Source organism: Rhinopithecus roxellana, chromosome 14, assembly GCF_007565055.1.
Source record: "Rhinopithecus roxellana isolate Shanxi Qingling chromosome 14, ASM756505v1, whole genome shotgun sequence".
NCBI lineage: Eukaryota > Metazoa > Chordata > Mammalia > Primates > Cercopithecidae > Rhinopithecus > Rhinopithecus roxellana.
Window position 1 is genome coordinate 65,394,262 of NC_044562.1, and position 20,759 is coordinate 65,415,020.

At 48.5% G+C, this 20,759-nt stretch overlaps 1 protein-coding gene across 1 annotated transcript in view; it reads right to left on the minus strand.

The window, feature by feature from the left end:
- The window catches only part of SAG (S-antigen visual arrestin), a 41,074-nt gene extending 22,913 nt beyond the window's left edge, over positions 1-18,161 (minus strand). The window contains exons 1-6 of the mRNA XM_010353142.2: positions 18,057-18,161; positions 16,828-16,958; positions 9,945-10,005; positions 6,999-7,043; positions 4,969-5,162; positions 2,767-2,826 (exon numbers count right to left, since the gene is read on the minus strand). Of these exons, the coding sequence (XP_010351444.1) occupies positions 2,767-2,826; positions 4,969-5,162; positions 6,999-7,043; positions 9,945-10,005; positions 16,828-16,902 (435 nt within the window). The 5' untranslated portion in view covers positions 16,903-16,958; positions 18,057-18,161. The remainder of the gene's footprint in view (positions 1-2,766; positions 2,827-4,968; positions 5,163-6,998; positions 7,044-9,944; positions 10,006-16,827; positions 16,959-18,056) is intronic.
- Between the last annotated feature and the right edge of the window lie 2,598 nt (positions 18,162-20,759).

A 20,759-nucleotide genomic window follows, 5' to 3' on the forward strand; every position in this document is an offset into this window, starting at 1 on the left:
AGGCACGGATTTATCGGTTCTGCAACCAGGGAACCATAGCAGTTCTAAACTCTAGGTGGAAAATAAATACGCATCCTTCCCTGCCATCAGCCAGCCATTGTTCAGCCACACCAGCGCCTGTTCTGCTTGCCCACCTGGGTTCCTCAGCTGTCGAGCCCCCAGGCCCCCAGGCATTCAGGCACTTCTCTCAAGCTCCCTGGGCTCAGGGCGCACCCCCTTTCCTGAAGCCCTGCAGCTGTGCTAAGACCTTCTCCTCTCCTAGAACAGGAAACAGGTGGTGCTTTGTTGGGCCTGTACAGTGTTGCAAAAATCAAGAAAGGTCACCTAAAAATCTGAATTTGGGGTCTCTCTTATAGAAAACTATAAGATCTAACACAATCAATTTCATTTCCCATTGTTCCGTGCCCCCTTCTTCTGTAATCACCTCGTCTTCCCCCATCTCGACTGCACACACCCCACCCCATTTTCCTGGAACAGTAGCTTCGAGATGTTCTGAAAGTTGGATTTGTAACATAGCCCAGTAAACAGACACAAACATCTGAAACAACTCTCCTGACACCATATTCGGCTTTGCCATGTGTGACACTCTCTGAGATTTTCCAATCCATTCTGTTTTGTTCTATTCTATTCTACTCCATTCTTTTTTTTTTTTTTTTCAATGGAATCTTGCTCTGTGGCTCAGGCTGGAGTATAGTGGTGCAATCTCAGCTGACTGCAACCTCCGCCTCCCAAGTTTGAGCGATTCTCCCACCTCAGCCTCCCGAGTAGCGCACCACCATGCCCAGCTAATTTTTGTGGGTTTTGTGTTTGTTTTTTGTTTTTTTGAGATGGAGCCTTGCTCTGATGCCCAGGCTGGAGTGCAGTGGCACAATCTCGGCTCACTGCAGTCTCCGCCTCCCAGGTTCAAGCAATTCTCCTGCTTCAGCCTCCTGAGTAGCTGGGATTACAGGCACCCACCAACATGCCTGGCTAATTTTTGTATTTTTAGTAGAAACGGGGTTTCACCATGTTGGCCAGGCTGGTCTCAAACTCCTGACCACAGGTGATCTGCCCGCCTTGGCCTCCCAAAGTGCTGGGATTACAGGCGTGAGCCACCGCGCCCAGCCTGTTCTGTTCTATTCCATTCCATTCTGTTTTTTTTTAAATGCCATTTTGGATCCACAACATTGATTTCACAAACCGCTAACGGGTCAGATGCCCCAGGACAAAAACATTGCCCTTGTCATCACCTATCACTGCCCAGCCCATAATCCAGCTACAGAACCTGCCACTCTGCCCTCAGTTGTATCTGTGTAGATCCCTTCCTCATGAATCCCAGACCCAGTGGCTTACAGGGCCTGAACCCACAGGTCCTAGCACCTCCCTCTCCCCCTGTCCCTACTGCCTCCTTCCATGCTGGAGCCCCGTCCACCTGGCTCACTCCTCTCTAACACACCATCAGCCCCCAAAGCACATGCTTGGCCAACTCAACTCCATTCTCAACTCTGTGGCCATAGTGACCATTTGGAAAGTCAGCGCCTGTCATTCACAGCCTGCCAATGGCTCCCATCTCATTCAGGCAAAAACCCACGTCTCTACAACATTGACAAGGCCCTTCATGATCTGGCCCCACCTCCCCTTCCACTCTAACCTCAGCTTCCCACTTTCTTTTTTTTTGTTTGTTTTTGAGGCAGGGTCTCACTCTGTTGCCTGGGCTAGAGCACAGTGCAATGGCATGATCACAGTTCACTGCAGCCTCTGCTTCCTGGGCTTAAGTGATCCTCCTACCTCAGCCTCCCAAGTAGCTGGGACTACAGGCATGTGCCACCAATCATGGCTATTTTTTGTGTTTTTTTGTAGAGATGGGGTCTTGCCACGTTGCCCGGGCTGGTCGTGACTCCTGGGTTGATCCACCCGCCTCAGCCTCCCAAAGTGCTGGGATGACAGGCCTGAGTCACTGCACTTGGCCTCCTCTTCCATTCCTTGCTCGTCTCACTCAGGAGGCAGCCTCCTCACTGCCCCCGGAACACAGCAGGTGAGGTGCGCCCTCTACCTGGAAGGCGCTCCCCTGGGAGAGTGTGGCTTTCTCCTTGGCCTCATTAGAGGCTGGCTTTAAACACTCTCAACACATATCCCACCAGATACTCCCGTTGTCTCTCACAAGCCTCTTGTTCTCCACAGCATCTGTGGCCACCTGACATGCGGTGTAGTTCCTTGTTATTTGGGTTTACCTGGTGCTCTCGGTTAATGTGTGAGACTCATGGGGGTCGGGACTCTGTGATTTTGTTCACAAGGATGTTCATGGTTAATAATTGCTGAAGATGAGTGATGGATTCACAGAGGATCTTTATACTGGTCACTCTACTTTTGAGTATGTTTCAAATTTTCCATGATGAAAAGCTATCTTTAAAAGACTAATGGGCCGGGCACGGTAGCTCACACCTATAATCCCAGCACTTTGGGAGGCCAAGACAGGCAGATCACTTGAGCTCAGGAGTTTGAGACCAGCCTGGTCAATGTGGTGAAACCCTGTCTCCACACAAAACACAAAAATTAGCTGGGCATGGTGGCACACACCTATAGCCCCAGCTACTCAGGATGCTGAGGCTGGAGAATTGCTTGAGCCCAGAAAGCAGAGGTTGAAGTGAACCAAGATTGTGCCACTGCGCCCCAGCATAGGCAACTGAGTAAAATCCTGTTTCAGAAAAAAAGAAAAATAAAAAAAGAAAAAGTCTATTGAAGGAATGAACAAATCCATGAAACCATGGCATTTCTTCTTGAACTAACCTTTCCTGAATCTTGCGGAGCTGGCTGCAACATCACTGAACAGGGCAAGTAGTCAGGAAACTGTGGAAAGAAACAAATGAAAAATCATTTATTTCAGAAGGGGCTGTTCCATAGGTAATATATAATCATGTAAAAATTAGAAAATAAAGATGGTAAGCAAGAAAAAAAATTCACCTATACTCCTGACACCCAAATACATGTTACTAACATAACCTTCCCAAAATTTCCTGCCTGTACACACAAATATGTACGTTTTGTTTTCAGATGGAGTCTTTCTCTGTCATCCAGGCTGGAGCGCAGTGGCATGATCTTGGCTCACTGCAACCTCTGTCTCTCGGGTTCAAGCAATTCTCAGGCCTCAGCCTCCTGAGTAACTAGGATTACAGGCACACACCACCACGCCTGGCTAATTTTTGTATTTTTGCTACAGATGGGGTTTCACCATGTTGCCCAGGCTGGTCTCAAACTCCTGATCTTAAGTAATTCACCCACCTTGGCCTCCCAAAGTGCTGGGATTATAGGCATGAGTCACCGCACCCGGCCGCGCCTAAATATGTGTATGTGAGAAGACGTTTTACAGAAATGGGACAAAGTACTGATCGTGTTCTGTAGTCTGTATACTCACTTCATTAATTCTAGTCCTTTTCAGAAAGGATTGTGACCATTTTCCCACATCATAAAATATAGTTCTGAATCATCTGCTTTAGGGGTCTAGAATATACATTTCACGTAGCCAGTCCCCTTTGCTGGCTACTGAAGTGGTCTTTACTTTTTTTGCCATTATAAATAATGTGGTAATAAATCAGTTTTAGCCAATTAATTATATAAGCTGCACTGCTAGAAAGAGAAGCACTTTTTTTTTTTTTTTTTTTTTTTTGAGATGGAGTCTCGCTCTGTCACCCAGGCTGGAGTGCAGTGGCGCAATCTCGGCTCACTGCAAGCTCTGCCTCTCGGGTTCACACCATTCTCCTGCCTCAGCCTCCGGAGTAGCTGGGACTACAGGTGCCTGCCACCACACCTCGCTTTTTTTTTTTTTTTTTTTTGTATTTTTAGTAGAGATGGGGTTTCACAATGTTAGCCAGGATGGTCTCAATCTCCTGACCTCGGAGAAGTACATTTTTGAAGGCTTTCCATACATGTTGACATATTGTCTCTAAAAGGTTATGTCATTTCAAACTCCCAGCACAGGTACATGGGAGCACCCAGGACCTTATAACTTTTTCGTAAATGTGGTTTTGTAAAACAATTGTGATAAACATAGAATAACATCAAATTTACCATTTAAGCTATTTTTATGGTTCACTGGCGTGAAGTATACTCACAGTATTCTGCAGTAATCGCCACTATCTATCACCAGAACGTTTTTCACCATGCCAATGTGAAGCTCTGTTCCCATGAAACCCCAACTCCCCATCCTCCAACTCCCCAGCCCGTGGGAAGCACTATTCTGTCTCTGTCGGTATGAATCTGATTACTCCAGGTATCTCCCATAAGTGAAACCATATAGTATTTGTCTTTTTCTGTCTGGCTCCTTTCATTTAGTATAATGTATTCAAGATTCATCCATGGTATAGCACAGAACAGAATTTCATTCCTTTTTAAGGCTGAACCATGTAACTTTGGAAGCGTATATGCTCTTAAGACAAATAAACATGCTAATAAAGGGAATGGTAGCTTCCCCAACTGAGCTCACGCCCAAGACTTCAGAGCGTTTGCACGCTGGCACCGTAGGTAGCCAGGTATCAATGGATGAGAGACGGGCCCCCAGAAAGATGAAGATATCTCCTGTGATCCCCCAGTCTGCGGGCAAGGGAAAAGATGACATCTTACTTCCCTAAGCTCTCCTGTCCCGTAGGGAACCCCTTCCTGCTCAGAACTCCCCAGGGCCGAGGGGCATTTCTGTGAGCTTTCTTTTTTGAGCTTAGCAAGCAAAGGAGTAACACGTGCTCATGTAATTAGGGGGTCGGGTGAAGGGAAATATGTAAACGGTAGGTTGAAAGGGTGTCTTCAAAGGCTGAGAGGCTATTTTCAAAGACTTAAAAAAAGACAATCACAGACCATGCAATCTAGAATTTCTTTCAAGGGTGCAATTTCCAGGCCCGCGGATGTGAAGTTCTTCCTCTGTCCCCTTCCCTTCGCCCCCATCTACATGATAACGTGCTGCGGGTGAAGGAAGCAGGGCCGGCTGGAGGAGTCACCCACCGTCAGCAGAAAGGGGTACGTGTTGCCCCCCAGCTTTTTCAGCAGGCTCTCTTGCAGCTTTGTGGGGGTGCTCACAGCCCCCACAGGAGGGTACACCTGGACCCGGGAGAAGTACAGGTCCCTGCGGAAGGTCAGGCCGATCACGTCAATGTCCTCTTGGCCATAGCGGAAGGCGCAGGTCAGAGTGACATACACTGCAAAGGAGATGAAGGCAGGGTTGGACTTGGCCCTCGGCCTGGCACCCACCACCACCAATGGAGTGGGCAGCGGGCACGGGTTTTCAACTTTTAGCATCTGGAAAGGATAGGGGCTGGGACCGGAGAGAACCCTGCACCCAGCTACTCCACACAGCTCTGGACAGTCAGCCCCTTCGTGAGGGTTCGCCACTCTAACGGGAGATCCTGGCATCTTCCTCCCAACTGTGTCATGTTGTCAGAATGGTAGGAATCTGCAGACAGAGGACTCAGTCCCCTCCATCCTGCCCGTCCCCTTCATTCCCTAGCTCCGTGGTTCAGAGGCTTTGAGACAGTGCTGGCTGCTCAGGTTCTGGAGGGCAGGATGTCCGGATGAATGAAGGAAGAAGGTAAGATGCAGAGGGAAACAGTGCTGGGCAGCCAGGCAGATGTGGGCCGGAGTCAATCATGGGCTGAGCGAGGAGTCAGAAGGCTCACAGGCCACATGGGGAGGCGAAGTCCAACTTGAGAAGGCTCGAGTTCCAGCCTCCTTTTCACACTGCTCTGAAACGTACTGAGCATGCTCCAAACCCCTACTTCTGAAAATTCCACTTGTTGAACAGACTTAAAGTGCATACCCAGTGGACCAAAAGAACTGTATGGAAGTTCGCTACACCTTCTAAAAAAGACACGAAGCACGTATCTCTCAAATATAAAGCGTATCAGAAGTGGCCCCTCCAAGTGGTGGCAGCTGTTGGTTGAGAATTTTGCCTGTGAGCCCCAAAGGTAACTGCCCCTCGCTGCTGACTCAGAAGAAACGGTGGCCACTCACTCGCCCCTCATTCAAGGTCAGGACTAAGAAGGTGCCCAGAGACCACCTGGTTTGACAGCTGTCCTGTGCTGTGGCTCTCCCTGAGAACAGGCGCCCTTCTCTGGTCAAGGACATGGGCTTTCGGGGCTCAAACCAGATGTCTCCTAGTCCAGAGAGGAGCAGGGCATCCAGGAGGAAGGTGGAGAAGACAGAGGGGGCCGTTTGGGGCCCCATTTCAGCCATGCCCCTCTCGATGCTGATGGCCTCACAGCTGACATATTCCAGTGGCACATCCAGGGTTCTCGACAATTCCTTGATGTTGCCAGTAGCAACACTCAAAAAGGCATATTTAGAATGGAACTGAGTCAGTGACATTATCACAAGGATAGCTGGAATCTGTTCTAATTTGGTTTATGCAACTGTTATTAGTAACAAATTACTTACCACACACATCAAAACTGCCAGAAATCTTCAAGGGCACCATGACACTGGTTCAGAACCATCAAAGTAAGTGCCATCATAAATTCTGGGTCTTACTCCCCCCATCTCCCAGCAGGCATCATTTCCCCCTTTGTGGTGTTGGTTTAGAATTTTGCCCGTCGGCCCCAACAGTAACTGCCCCTCACCACTGACTCGGAAGAAACACTGTCCACTCACTCTCCCCTCATTCATTCAAGGTCTGGTGTCCTCCTGAGTCCTAGGCACCCCAGGAGACCTCCTGAGTTTGCCCCTAGCACAGAAGTACACGATACAGGGGCTAGCACACACGGATGGTGGCCACAGACCTGGGCTCCATCTACCATCTACTTATCTGCCACCCTGGACAATGACTTTGCTGAGCGAGTGAGCTCTGGTGTCAACGGGACCTATGTCACGTGAATTAGGTACGGGAGTGTGGGTCAATGGGCCTGGCACTGGTTCCATGTGCAAGAGCGCTGCCTCTGCCTTCCTGTCTCTCCTTCCACGTAAATGCCCCTTCCCAGAGCCGCCCAGAGAGCAGCCCACTCCACCCAGAAACCAGTCTGAGACAAGGGGCTTCATCTTACCTTTCTTTCCCTTCACGAGATCAGGATCAACCAACACGACACCATCTAAGTCAAAAGAGGGAGAGGGCAGTGAGGGTGGAGAAGATCAAAGAAACCAGACACCTACTTTAAAAACTATGTATATTTTTAATTGCACATGTAATCCATGCTCATTATAAGAAAGAAAGAAGGCCGGGCGCGGTGGCTGAAGCCTGTAATCCCAGCACTTTGGGAGGCCGAGACGGGCGGATCACGAGGTCAGGAGATCGAGACCATCCTGGCTAACACGGTGAAACCCCGTCTCTACTAAAAAAATACAAAAAATTAGCCGGGCGAGGTGGCGGGCGCCTATAGTCCCAGCTACTCGGGAGGCTGAGGCGAGAGAATGGCGTAAACCCAGGAGGCGGAGCTTGCAGTGAGCTGAGATCCGGCCACTGCACTCCAGCCTGGGCGACAGAGCGAGACTCTGTCTCAAAAAAAAAAAAAAAAAAAAAAAAAGAAAGAAAGAAAGAAAGAAAAGTTAAGCAAAGGGCAAAAAATCATCCAAATTCCTACTACCTGAAAATACCTATTGTGAAGATCTTGGTGCAGACTTTTGTTTCACTTTTCCAGGCCAGGTGTGGTGGCTCATGCCTGTAATCCCAGCACTTTGGGAGGCCGAGGCAGGGGGACTGCTCGAGCCTAGGAGTTTGAGAGCAGCCTGAGCAACACAGTGAGATCCTTGTCTCTACAAAAAGCTTTTTAAAAAATTAGCAGCAGCCTGGGTAACAAAATGAGAGCCTGTCTCTACATAAAATTTAAAAAGTTAGCTGGGTGTGGTGGTGCATGCCTGTAGTCCCAACTACTCAGGAGGCTGAGGCAGGAGGATCCCTTGAGTCTGGGATGTCAAGTCTGCAGTGAGCCATGATCATGCCACTGGACTCCAGCCTGGGTAATAGAACCAGACCTTTTTTCAAAACATACAAAAAAGAAAAAAGAAAAAAAGTGAGCAGGGCATGGGCCAGGCATGGTGGTGCCTGCCTGTGGTCCCAGCTACGTGACAGAAGGAGGTAGGGGGATTTCTTGAACCTGGGAGGTTGAGGCTGCACTCCAGCCTGGGTGAGAGTGAGACACTGTCCCACACCCCTGCCCAAAAAAAAACTTTTCCAGACATATATAACTTAATTATATGAATGCTTTTACTAAGAAAAAAAAAGATCCTATTGTACTTACTGTTCAGCTAACTGGTTTCCTCACTCAATTATACATTGCAAATATCTATTCATACTCACATACATACATCTATACACACACGTATATATATATACACACACACATATAGAAAAAACATGTGCTAAGCATTTTAATAGCTACATATTACTCCATTGAATGGATGTACCATAAATTATTTAATCACTTCCTATTGTTAGGCATCTAGGTTTTTTCCAGTTTTTCCCATTGTAATTAATATCGTGATGAACATCCTTATACATACATCTTTATATCTCTCCATGACATTTTAAAAATAAATTATAGAATTGGATTTGGCTTTTGATAACATGCTGTCAAACAACCTTCCAGAAAGTGTTTTGCCAAGGCACATTTTCATATCCAGTGTCTGAAACTGCCAGTTTTCTACACTCTTTAAAAAACGTTTTGTGTTGAAATGATTATAGATTCACAGGAAGTTGCAAAGATAGTACAGAGACGTCCCTAGTATCCTTCATCCAGTTTTTCCCAATGGTTCCATCTGCCATAATTACAGTACAATATCAAAACTAGGAAGCTGACGTGGGACGTTCTGAGAAACATTTTGGTTCTTTCCGGTTTGGAGCTACCACAAATAAAACTGCTGCGAACAATCATGTATAGGTTTTTGTGAGGACACAAGTTTTCATTTCTCTGAGATAAGTGCCCGGGATGCAACTGTTGGATCATATGGTAAGTACATGTTTCGTGTTTTAAGAAACTGCTGCTGGGTGCAGTGGCTCGCACCTGTAATCTCAGCACTTTGGGAGGCTGAGGCAGGCAGATCACTTGAGCTCAGGAGTTCGAGACCAGCCTGGGTAACATGGCAAAACTCTATCTCGACAAAAAATACAAAAATTAGCGGGGCATGGTGGCACATGCCTGTAGTCTCAGCTACTTGGGAGGCTGAGGACAGAGGATCGCTTGTGCCCAGGAGCTGGAGGTTGCAGTGAGCCAAGATCTCGCCACTACATTGAAAGTAATGGCAAAAAACTGCAATTACTTTTGCACTAACCTAAAATATTTTAGCCATTTTGGTAGGTGTATAATACACTCTCACTGTAGCTTTAATCTGTATTTCCCCGCTGGCTAATGATACCAAAGATGTTTTCACGTGCTTGCTTGTCTTCGTGTATCTTCTTTGATGAAATGTCTCTTCCTGTCTTTCCCCCGTTTTCTCACAGGATCCTGCTTTTTGTACTGCTGAGTTCCGAGCGTTCTTCATACATTCCAGACATGAGTCCTTTGTCTCTTCACACTCTTTAAAATTCTTTCCAGCCGGGCACGGGTGGTTCAAGCCTGTAATCCCAGCACTTTGGGAGGCCGAGGCGGGTGGATTAACTGAGGTCAGGAGTTTGAGACCAGCCTGACCAACATGGTGAAACCCCATCTCTACTAAAAATACAAAATTAGCTGGGCGTGGTGATGCATGCCTGTAATCCCAGCTACTTGGGAGGCTGAGGCAGGAGAATCACTTGAACCTGGGAGGCAGAGGTTGCAGTGAGCCGAGATCGTGCCACTGCACTCCAGCCTGGCCAACAAGAACGAAACTCCATCTCAAAAAAATAAAAATAAATGTAAATAAAATTGTTCCCACTCAGCCAGTGGAAACTCACTGATGTTTTAATTTGCATTTCTTTAATTAGATTATTAGCAAGGCTGATTTTTGAAAATACAAAGTGAGCAGTTATCTGTGACTTAAAGGAAAACCAGCATTACAATTTTCTCCAAGCAACTTACCCACAGGCTGGACTTGGCTGACATGGTCTATGTAGTCTCTCTTCCCCAGGTAGATGGTCACCTGCAAGACAAACGGGTGTGGGTCTGAGAGCCAAAGAATGCTAAGCTAAGGCATCCATGATAAAAACCAGCAGCAGCCCAGGCGCGGTGGCTCATGCCTGTAATCTCAGCACTTTGGGAGGCCAAGGCGGGCGGATCACGAGGTCAGGAGTTTGAACCTGGCCAATACGGTGAAACCCTTTCTCTACTAAAAAAAAAAAAAAATACAAAAATTAGCTGGGCGTGGTGGCACACGCCTATAACCCCAGCTACTCAGGAGGCTGAGGCAGGAGAATCGCTTGAACCCGGGAGGCAGAGGTTGCAGTGAGCCAAGAGCGTGCCACTGCACTCCAGCCTGGGCAACAGAGTGAGACTCAGTCTCAAAAAAAAAAAAAAAAGAAAAAAGAAAAATACGCAAATGAGATGTTTGCCATTCATTTGCATATTAAATCTTTTATTTCCAGTTGTGGAATGAAAGGTATCTCCTCTTTGTTACAAGAACTTCTGGACAGGCTGGGTGTGGTGGCTCACCCCTGTAATCCCAGCACTTTGGGAGGCTGAGGCGGGTGGATCACCTGAGGTCAGGAGTTTGAGACGAGCCTGGCCAACATGACGAAACCCCGTCTCTACTAAAAACACAAAAATTAGCCGGGCATGATGGTGTGTGCCTGTAATCCCAGCTACCTGAGAGACTGAGGCAGGAGAATTTCTTGAGCCTGGGAAGTGGAGGTTGCAGTGAGCAGGGATAGTGCCACTGCACTCTAGCCTGGGTGACAGAGCGAGACTGTCTCAAAAAAAAAAAAAAAAGAAAAGAAAAAGAACTTCTGGACAGAGCAAAGAGGTGGGAGTTCTGGAGAAGCCCCTGAAATCCCACCAGGTGAACTTCTGCACAGGTAGACCTGGAGCCGTACCCCAAGGGAGCTGGGTGGAGGAGGGATGGCCATCATCTGGGCCCACAGGCCCTGCCCCTGTCCTGCCCCTGGCAGCAAAAGTCTCTACCCACTCATGGGAGAGTAGGGTTGGGTTCCCCAGCCCTCAGCACTTTAACCCATAGGACTGTGCCTCGGTGGTGGTAACCCAGTCTCTGCACATCTTTCAGCATCTACTACACAGTCCCGGGCACACAGGGATTCAGTGTTTGCCAAGTGCAGCAATGAATGACAGCACACTCTTTCACTGAGTGTGGCCCCCCTGGCTGGCCCCCTTCTTCAAATGAATATTTTGTATTCCAGGAACGGCCTGAATCATTTTTGTTGGCATTAAGTCCTCTCCTATACGCTCCCCTTCCACCCATATCAGATGTCCCGAAGTGTGGCCCTGTGTCCTCTAAGTTACTTGCATGATTGATGCTGAAGCGACTTCGAGCAAATACCACTAGAACCCTGGTTTACAGAGAAGATTCCGTAGGAAACCTTATACTCCCAGCACTAAGCGTATTTGGGAGGCCTCACTAGCCTGGGTGGTGTGGAAGCCTGGCATCTGAGAGGAGCGGGCTGACCAGGACACACACTGCTACCTGCTGGTTCCTGCAGTGAGTCCCAGCTTCCTAAACACTGTGGGTGTATTGGCCTTGCCCTCAAGATGCCCCTGGGGGGCTGACCAGGGTGTGTTGCCCTAGTAGATTCCCTGGTCTTCTGGCTTCTGAGCAAGGTGGGCCAGATGTTTGCTCCCACCTTGCCTGCATGGTGGCCGGGTCTGGGGCTGGCACAGCCCCCTAGTGGGAATCACAGTGCCTGGCAGGTAACCCTGAGGGCCTCGGGGTTCTGAGACTTGTGTGATCCCTTAGCCCCAGGGAGGTGCCAGCACCCAGCTGCTTGTCGCTGCCATGTGGCGCACTGAGCTCTTTCTTGTAATTTTTTTTTTTGAGATAAGGTCTCATTCTGTCGCCCAGGCTGGAGTGCAGTGGTACTATCTCAGCTCACTATAACCTCTGCTTCCCGGGATTAAGTGATCCTCTCACTTTAGCCTCCCAGGCAGCTGGGACTGCAGTTGCACGCCACCATGCCCAGCTAATTTTTTATATATTTTTTTGTAGAGACGGGGCCTCGCCATGTTGCCCAGGCTGGTCTCAAACTCCTGGGCTCAAGCAATCTACCCACCTCGGCCTTCCAAAGTGCTGAGATTATAGGCATGAGCCACCACTGTACCTGGCTATTTCTTGTGATTTCTTTCACACCTGCCTACACCTTAGCAAACAGCCCCTTTTAAAAACTCTCCTCTGGCCAGGTACAGTGGCTCATGCCTGTAATCCCAGCACTGAGAGACCCAGGTGGGAAGGATCGCCTGAAGTCAGGAGTTCAAGCCTGGGTAACAAAGTGATACTCCCTCCTCTGCCCCCTGCCATCTCTCCAAAAAAAAAAAAAAAGATTAGCCTGGCAAGGTGGTGCCTGCTTGTAGTCTCAACTACTTGGGAGGCTGAGGAAGGAGGATCACTTGAGCCTAGGAGTTTGAGGCTGCAGTGAGCTATGATCATACCATTGTACTCCAACCCTGCTCTCCCACAAAGGGGGTAAAGAGATCTTCACTGGTCTCCAGAGTAAGACCCTGTCTCTAAAAAAAAAAAAAAAAAAATTCTCCTCAAATCAACCTATTTGGAGGCTGCCTTGCAGGAATGGTAACTATTACATTGCTATTCAGCTGCTCAGTGTCTAGTGGCTGCTCACTCCTTCTCTGTGGAATAAACTCCAGGGCCTTGTGCGTGGCCACCCTGAGAGTATCCCCTCTAACAGCTCCGCTCTTCCCGGGGCTCTGGCCACAGCGGCTCTGCCACAGCTCCCCCAAACACCACAGATTTGTGCCTCTGTTCCCATTGTTTCCACTCTAAGGCAGGCCCTTCTGCTGCACTTTCACCTGGGGGCAATCCTATCCACACTTCAGGCGACACCTCAGGGTCCCCATCTCTTCCTTTGCCCAGCACCCCCTGACTTTTGATGCCCCGGGAGCACGTGGCCTGTGATTCCACCTCAGCGTGCAGCACACTGCGTTCTGGGTGTTCCTGCAGGAGCCTGTCTCCTCTGCTAGACTTCGCCTGTCAATTAGGCAAGTGCTGCTTTCATTCATCCCATACACGGCTATGGAGGCCCCAGCAGCTGCTGGCTACTGAAAATAAAAACTGAAGAAGACATCCCCTTGGTCCCCAAGGTCCCTGCTCTTTGGTTGGGAGCCCAACAAGTGAACTGGCAATTGTGCCCCTGGAATAAATGCCAGGGCAAAGGCTGGCGGGGAGGAAGCCCGAGGGGAGGGCAGTGAGGAGGGAAGGAGAGAGGGAAGGCTCTTGCTTTCAGAGGAGGCTCTATCCAGTGGACAAATGGCATAGCCAGGGGACAGGGGACGGTGAGGGGCATGCTGTCTGAGCATAATGTGTACAAAGCCCGGGGCCCTGAGAATGCTTCTGGAACTGCCAATGGCTTCACCTGCAGGTGAATGGCCACCGAATGGGGATGCAGGTTGCTGCTGAAATGGTCTCATAGGACGTGGCCCTAAAGAACCTCAGAAGACGTTGAAGCATTTTAAGCAGGATGAAAGACTTGAATTAAACAGTATTTAGAGAAGCTAAATAGAGAAATAGCTTTTGGAAGAATTAAATAGCATTTAGAGTGCTTATCATGTATCAAGGGCCAAGCTAAGCACTTTGACCACATGGTTTCACTTAATCCTCACAGCAACTCAATGAGATAGGAATGGAGCCCATTTTATAGAAGGGAGCACTGAGATTTAGCTCATATCAGCAGCAAAGTGGAGAATGGATCGGCAAGGGGAGGGCCAGTTAGGCTGACTGTGGTGCAGATGAGGGGCACTGGAGAGTGGTTGGGAGAGAAGAGGGTAGGTGAAGAGAGGACATGTTTCTTCTCTTTCAAAAGGTTTGGTTGCAAGGGAAGAAGAATTAGAAAGGATACAGGGTTGAGGGTAGTTGGTGGTTGTTTTGAGGTGCATAAGATCAGTACTTATTTATTTATTTGTTTTGTTTTGTTTTTTGAGACAGAGTTTCGCTCTTGTTGCCCAGGCTGAAGTGCAATGGCGCAATCTCAGCTCACTGCAGCCTCCGCCTCCCAGGTTCAAGCAATTCTCCTGCCTCAGCCTCCCGAGTAGCTGGGATTACAGGCATGTGCCACCACGCCCAGCTAATTTTTGTACTTTTAGTAGAGACGGGGTTTCTCCATGTTGGCCAGGCTGGTCTCGAACTCTTGATCTCAGGTCATCCACCCACCTCAGCCTCCCAAAATGCTGGGATTACAGGTGTAAACCACCGCGCCCGGCTGGTACTTCTTTTCACGCTCAGACGAAGTACTGGCAGAGAGGAGAGGCTGCAGACACAACCAGACCAATGGCTGAGGCCCCTGAGGAGGTGGCCAACCATGAAACCCAGGGTGTAAGAGGTAGTAAACTTCAGATGGGAGCAAAGCACTCCTTCCACTGCAACAGGAAGGGCAGGGGCAGGACGGGGGCAGGTAGAGAAGTGGGTGATAGAGACTGTAGCCAGCCTTCGGGGGGCCATCCAACAGCCACACACCCCTTCTTCTGGATAAGAGCTGCAAACTGTGTTCAGCGACCACCATCTTCCACCAGGCGGTGTGCTCAGAGGAGGCCAGCTCCAGGGAACGATTCTTGATTGGCCTGATTCACTGTGATCATCTAATTCTTTTGGCTTGGGATTGGTTTACGGTGGGCATGTGAGCCAGTTTTGGCCAATGAGATATGGGAGAAGAGGCTTGGGAAAGATTTCCTGACCCTTACAAGAGACCCCAGGAAACCACAGCTTCTTCCTTCTGGATGTTGTCAAGTGTGGGTGAGACGCCGGAGCGGGGGCATTTAGCCACCTGCTGGAGGATGAAGGTCAAAGAAGAGGGCAGCGTCCGGAGAATCACAGAGAAATGGGCTCAAAGCCCTGGCACCTCATGCCTGGGGCCACACAGACGTCGCTGGCAAAATGATCTGAATACATGAGACAGGAATTGAATTCTCTTTTCCCCACTGTGATGACATATCTACAAAAACCCTCTACATTTCTGGGGGGAAAGGACGTCTATCTAGGAATGAGGGGAAAACAATGTAGGACACCAACACGAGTGGTTTCCTCTTCAGCCAGAAGTTGAGATAAAATGGACTGGAAAGATACAACTTGGGAAAGAGCTTGGAGGATGAAAGAACCAGAGCACTTGATTAAAATGACCGAGTTCCTTAGCTAGGAAAGGAGGAGGCGGAAAGCACACAGGCAAAGCCGGGTCTCCTGGGTGGCACAGTAAGGATGGGGAGGTTCTTTGGCCCCCATACGGGTTTCAGAAGTCAGCCACAATGGGCCAGGCGCGGTGGCTCACACCTGTAATCTCAGCACTTTGGGAGGCCAAGATTGGGGGATCGCCTGAGGTCAGGAGTTGAAGACCAGCCTGGCCAATGTGGTGAAACCCCATCTCTACTAAAAATACAAGAATTATCCAGGCATGGTGGCGGGCACCTGTAGTCCCAGTTACTAGGGAGGCTGAGGCAAAAGAATTGCTTGAACCCAGGAGGCAGAGGTTGCAGTGAGCTGAGATCACGCCACTGCACTCCAGCCTGGGTGACAGAGTGAGACTCCGTCTCAAAAAAAAAAAAAAAAAAAAAAAAAAAAAAAAAAAACCAGAATGATGGCAAGCTACCCTGTCCAGTAGGGTAGCCACTGCCTAAGGTGGTTCCCGGACACCTGAAATATGGCCATTCCAAATTGACATGTTCTGTAAATGTAAAATACACACCAGATTTCAATAATTTTTATATTATTTATGAGTTGAACTGACAGTTTTTTGGATATAATGGGTTAAAATAAAATATAGCATCAAAATGAATTTCACCTGTTTCTTACTACTTTTTAAATGTGGCTACTAGAAAATTTAAAATTACATATGTGGCTTGCACTGGATGGTGCTGAGCTAGACTTTTGGCTCATAAGAAGATGTTGAGTGGAGCTAACCACAGACGCTGGACGGTGGACCCTCCCCCATGCCAGGAAGTTCATGGACACATCTGGAGCATCTAACGTGCTCCTGGAGAGTGGTGGAAAGGGGGCAGACTGGGGCCCTGCAGGCCCAGCTGAGGCTTGAGAGTCCCGTGGTGGGATAGGTGCACAGAGAAGGAGTCACATTGATCACTGTCTGGGTTTTACCCAGGCAGGTGACACAAGAGATAGACAAAAGGCCAAGGGAATCACAGGTAACACTGACAAAACACTGTTTAAATAACAGTGTTTAAATAGTAGGTCAAGGGTTCAAGGCTGGCTAGGAAAAGAAGCAGAGGTTGGGGAGACAGTGTGGGGATTGAGGGATTGGGAGAAAACTGAGGGTCATAGGACTAAAGTATTGATGAGATTGAAGAGAACCTATATTTCTGCAGTTCATTCACTCATTTATATCTCAGTGATCATCCATCTTAGACAGAGACGAACATAGACACCAAGCTTCCCTAGCCCTCACAGGGTTTGTTTGTTTTTTATTTGAGACAGAGTCTCCCTCTGTTACCCAGGCTAGAGTGCAGTGTCATGATCTGGGCTCACTGCAACCTCTACCTCCTAGGTTCAAGTGATTCTTGTGCCTCAGCCTCCCAAGCCTGGGATTACAGGTGCCTGCTACCACACCCAGTTAATTTTTTTATTTTTAGTAGAGATGGGTTTTGCCATGTTGGCCAGGCTTGTCTTGAACTCCTGGCCTCAAGTTATCCCACTTCAGCCTCCCAAAGTGCTGGGATTACAGGCATGAGCCACCTGCCCTGGTCCTCAAAGAGTTTTGACGTTGCTCGTGACTACACTGTACTTGAAAAAGCTCCATTTTAAAAAAACAATAATTTCTATCAAACCACTCACTGCTGCACCACTCACCGACTTGTCCCGGGAGATCTTCTTGAAGATAACATGGTTCGGTTCGGACTTGCTGGTCTTCCCGCTGGCTGCCATGTTACCTGTCCCTGGCAACTTCTACCACTTTGGGGTGTTGGTCAGGCGTTAGAGGACTGGAGAAAGGTAAGACAATCCTAAATATCAAGTCAAGAACATCCTGGGTATGAAATCTACTCACGAGATGCTGTGCACCCTCACCATTCCCTTCTACCGGCTTCAACATCCGAGTTTCACTGATGAGTCTTTGCTTAGTTTGTATTTTACTGCAGCATGATTTGGGGTGTTTTCAATATTTTTATTTTTCTTGGTAAGCTTCAAACATTTCTCAGTACACCTCACCAGGGAGTCCAGCTAGATTCCAGTGAGGTTTTACTTTCTGGCTAACCTCTGGTGTTATCACACTTAGCCAGGTTGAATTTAAAGTTCTATTGTGACTGTGTCTAATGGCAAATAAATCAAAAAAGTTCCTGAAAACCACAACATAACTACTTCATAAAGACTGTTTTCAAGAATATATTAATGGCTGGGTACTGTGGCTCACACCTGTAATCTCAACACTTTGGGAGGCTGAAGTGAGAGGATCATTCGAAGCCAGGAGCTGGAGACTGGCCTGGGGGACATAGCAAGATCCTATCAATTTTTTTTTAAATAATATATTAAAATCCCAAAAGTTCTATTCAGCAATTCCTACTAAGAGATAGCCACTCTGTATTACAATTAAGAGGCCATCTTAGTGATCTGGAATTAAACATACTCTGAGGTTTTTTTTTAAGATATAGGATCTCGTTCTGTTGCCCAGGCTGGAGGGCAGTATCACAATCATAGCTCACCGTAACCTCGAACTCCTGGGCTCGTGATCCTCCTACCTCAGCCTGCTGAGTCGCTAGGACTACAGGTGTGTGACACCATGTCTAGCTCATTTATTTTTATTTTTATTATTATTATTTTTTTTGTACAGACTGGGTCTGACTGTATTGCTCAAGTTGGTCTCGAATTCCTGGCTTCAAGTGATCCTCCAGCCTCAGCCTCCTGAGTTGCTGGGACTCCAGGCATGAGCCATGGCATGAGTCTCCTTAAATAGCAAAGTCTTATGGAAACCAACAGAAAAGGTGAAGGCGGGACCTACTGTCTGCATGAAAACGCCCATCCTGGCTCTTCCCCACACCTGCCCCAGGTTTCTGAGAAGGTTTTGGCCTGTGGTGGTCACATACCTTGTGATTTGTCACCAACCAGGTGGGAAGGGCCGGGTAGCAAGGAGAGGGTCTCTATGCTCTGAGACGATGAACAGCCAGCCCCTGTTCTGAGCAAGCTGGTGCCGTCTCACCAGCTGAGCCTGCAGTGGCACCGCTGAGGCCCCTGGCCTGTGTATGTGGGGAATTTGTAGGCGATCTAGCGAGGATGCCCAGCGTCCAGGTCTCAATGTCTAAAAGCCAAATCCCACTTAAGGAGCAGAGTTGGATTAGTGCTGAGACAGTGAACTGGTCGTTTCAGCAGTTCTAAGCATTAAGCAACACCCCCCACCCCGGTCTCCATACAGACGGTCTCACAGATGTATGAGTCACCCAGCTCACTTGGGGAAGGTTGGTGGGAGGGCCAACAGCTAAATGAAAGCTACTTTTTCTTCTAAACCTCTTTGGATTCTGGAAATAGACTGATTATCCCTTCATTCCCGGGCATTGCCAGGACAGGAAGAGATTTGATTAAACTCAGCAGGCAGCTAATGCGACCTTGGGGGTGGGGACTAAACAAAAAGGTCAAGGAGAAATGTCAGCCTCAAGATGAACCTGGTGTTATGCAAACCGAGCTGGATCTGTCCCTCTCCTCCACCCGCTCCTACTGACTGATGGCTTCAGGAGTCCTGTTGATCCCCTCACTGTCTCTGGAACCTGTCTGCCTCCTCCCATCCCCAGCACCGCCTTTGCTTCCCAGGACTGGCCTGACTACATCTATTTCTTTTCTTTTTTTGTGTTGTTTTGTTTTTTGTTTTGAGATGGAGTCTTGCTCTGTCTCCCAGGCTGGAGTGCAGTGGTGCAGTCTCGGTTCACTGAAACTTCTGCCTCCCAGGTTCAAGTGATTCTCCTGCCTCAGCCTCCCGAGTAGCTGGGACTACAGGTGTCCGCCCACCACACTTGGCTAATTTTGTATTTTTAGTAGAGACAGGATTTCGCTATGCTGGCCAGGCTGGTCTTGAACTCCTGACCTCAGGTGATCCAACTGCCTCGGCCTCCCAAAGTGCTGGGATTACAGGCATGAGTCACCACACCCAGCCGACTATATTTATTTCTACCCTCCAAGCCCTTTTCCACACAGAGGCAGAGAGACCTTCTGAGCCTGGACCTGTCACCCCTTGCTTATAATCACCCATTGCTCTTACAATGCAGGCAAAAAGCTTGCAGCCTCTGGAACCTCCGCCTGCCTTTCCTTCCACGCCGTCTGCCACGCTTCCTCCTTCCCACTGTTCTTTTTGCCTGGAACAAGCCTCTCCTCTCTCCACTTTGTTGACTCTTCTTGGCCTTTCAGATTTTTGACCAGGAGTCACTTCCTCAGGGGAGCTATCCCCAACCTCCAGGACCAGACTGGAGGCACACTTGCATTTCACTCTTTTTTATTTTTTTCTTTTGAGATAGAGTCTCACTCTGTTGCCCGGGCTGGAGTGCAGTGGTGCAATCACAGCTCACTGTAGCTTTGAACTCCTGGGCTCAAGGGTTCCTCCCACCTAAGCCTCCCGAGTAGCTAGGACTACGGGCACATGCCACCACAGCCAGCTAATTCTTTAAAATTTTGTAGAGATGGAGTCTTGCTATGTTGCCCAGGCTGGTCTCGAACTCCTGACCTCAACTGATCCTCTCACCTCAACCTTCTAAAGTGTTGGGGTTACAGACATGAGCCACCACCGCTGGCCTGCTTTTCTTTAAACCTCTATCTAGGCCTTTCCACTTGCTATTTCCTCTCCTGGAACACTCTTCCCACAGCCGGCGACATGGCTCACTCCTTCAATTGCTTTGAGTCTTCACTTCAATGTCACCCTATTCTTAGCATATTCTTTTGTTGGCCTCACCATACCTGAACTGCAAAACCCCTATTTTAAAACACAAAGATTATTCACTGGTGTTAAAACCATCAGGTAAAGAGTTGATGGGAAAATGACTGTAGGACTGAAACGATGCCACATGGATCATGCTGTCATCCCAAGGTGCATGGCAGATACCAGGGTCAATCTTCATATTGTCGGTGGTGTTCGCCACGTGGGATGTGTCCCTTGGGGTTAACTTGAATCCATGAGCCTTCAGACATCATTTCGAATTTATTGGAAATACAAGGAATGAGCTACGTGACACAAGTGAACTGCCAGACAAATCCAACAAACAGTGCCATAGAAATGGGGTTTACTAGGCCGGGCGCGGTGGCTCACGCCTGTAATCCCAGCACTTTGGAAGGCCGAGGCAGGTGGATCACGAGGTCAGGAGTTCAAGACCATCCTGGCCAACATAGTGAAACTCGTCTCTACTAAAAATACAAAAATTAGCCAGGTGTGATGGTGGGCGCCTGTAGTTCCAGCTACTCAGGAGGCTGAGGCAGAAGAATCGCTTGAACCCAGGAGGCAGAGGTTGCAGTGAGCCAAGATCATGCCACTGCACTCCAGCTTGGGTGACAGGGCGCGACTCTGCTCTGTCTCAAAAAAAAAAAAAAAAAAAATGGGGTTTACTATATTAAAAGATGCTGAGGCACTCAACACCCAGATGTCATGTGCAGCTCCAGACTGAATACACAACTGGCCAAAAAGGATGTGTAGAACATTTTGGGTTCATTGGGAAAATCTGACTGTGGTAAAATGCCCGGAGTAGAAAGGTGAGAGATTGTGACAGCACCAACAAGGTTGTAGAATGATGTGTGTCGCACGCCCACATTTTGAA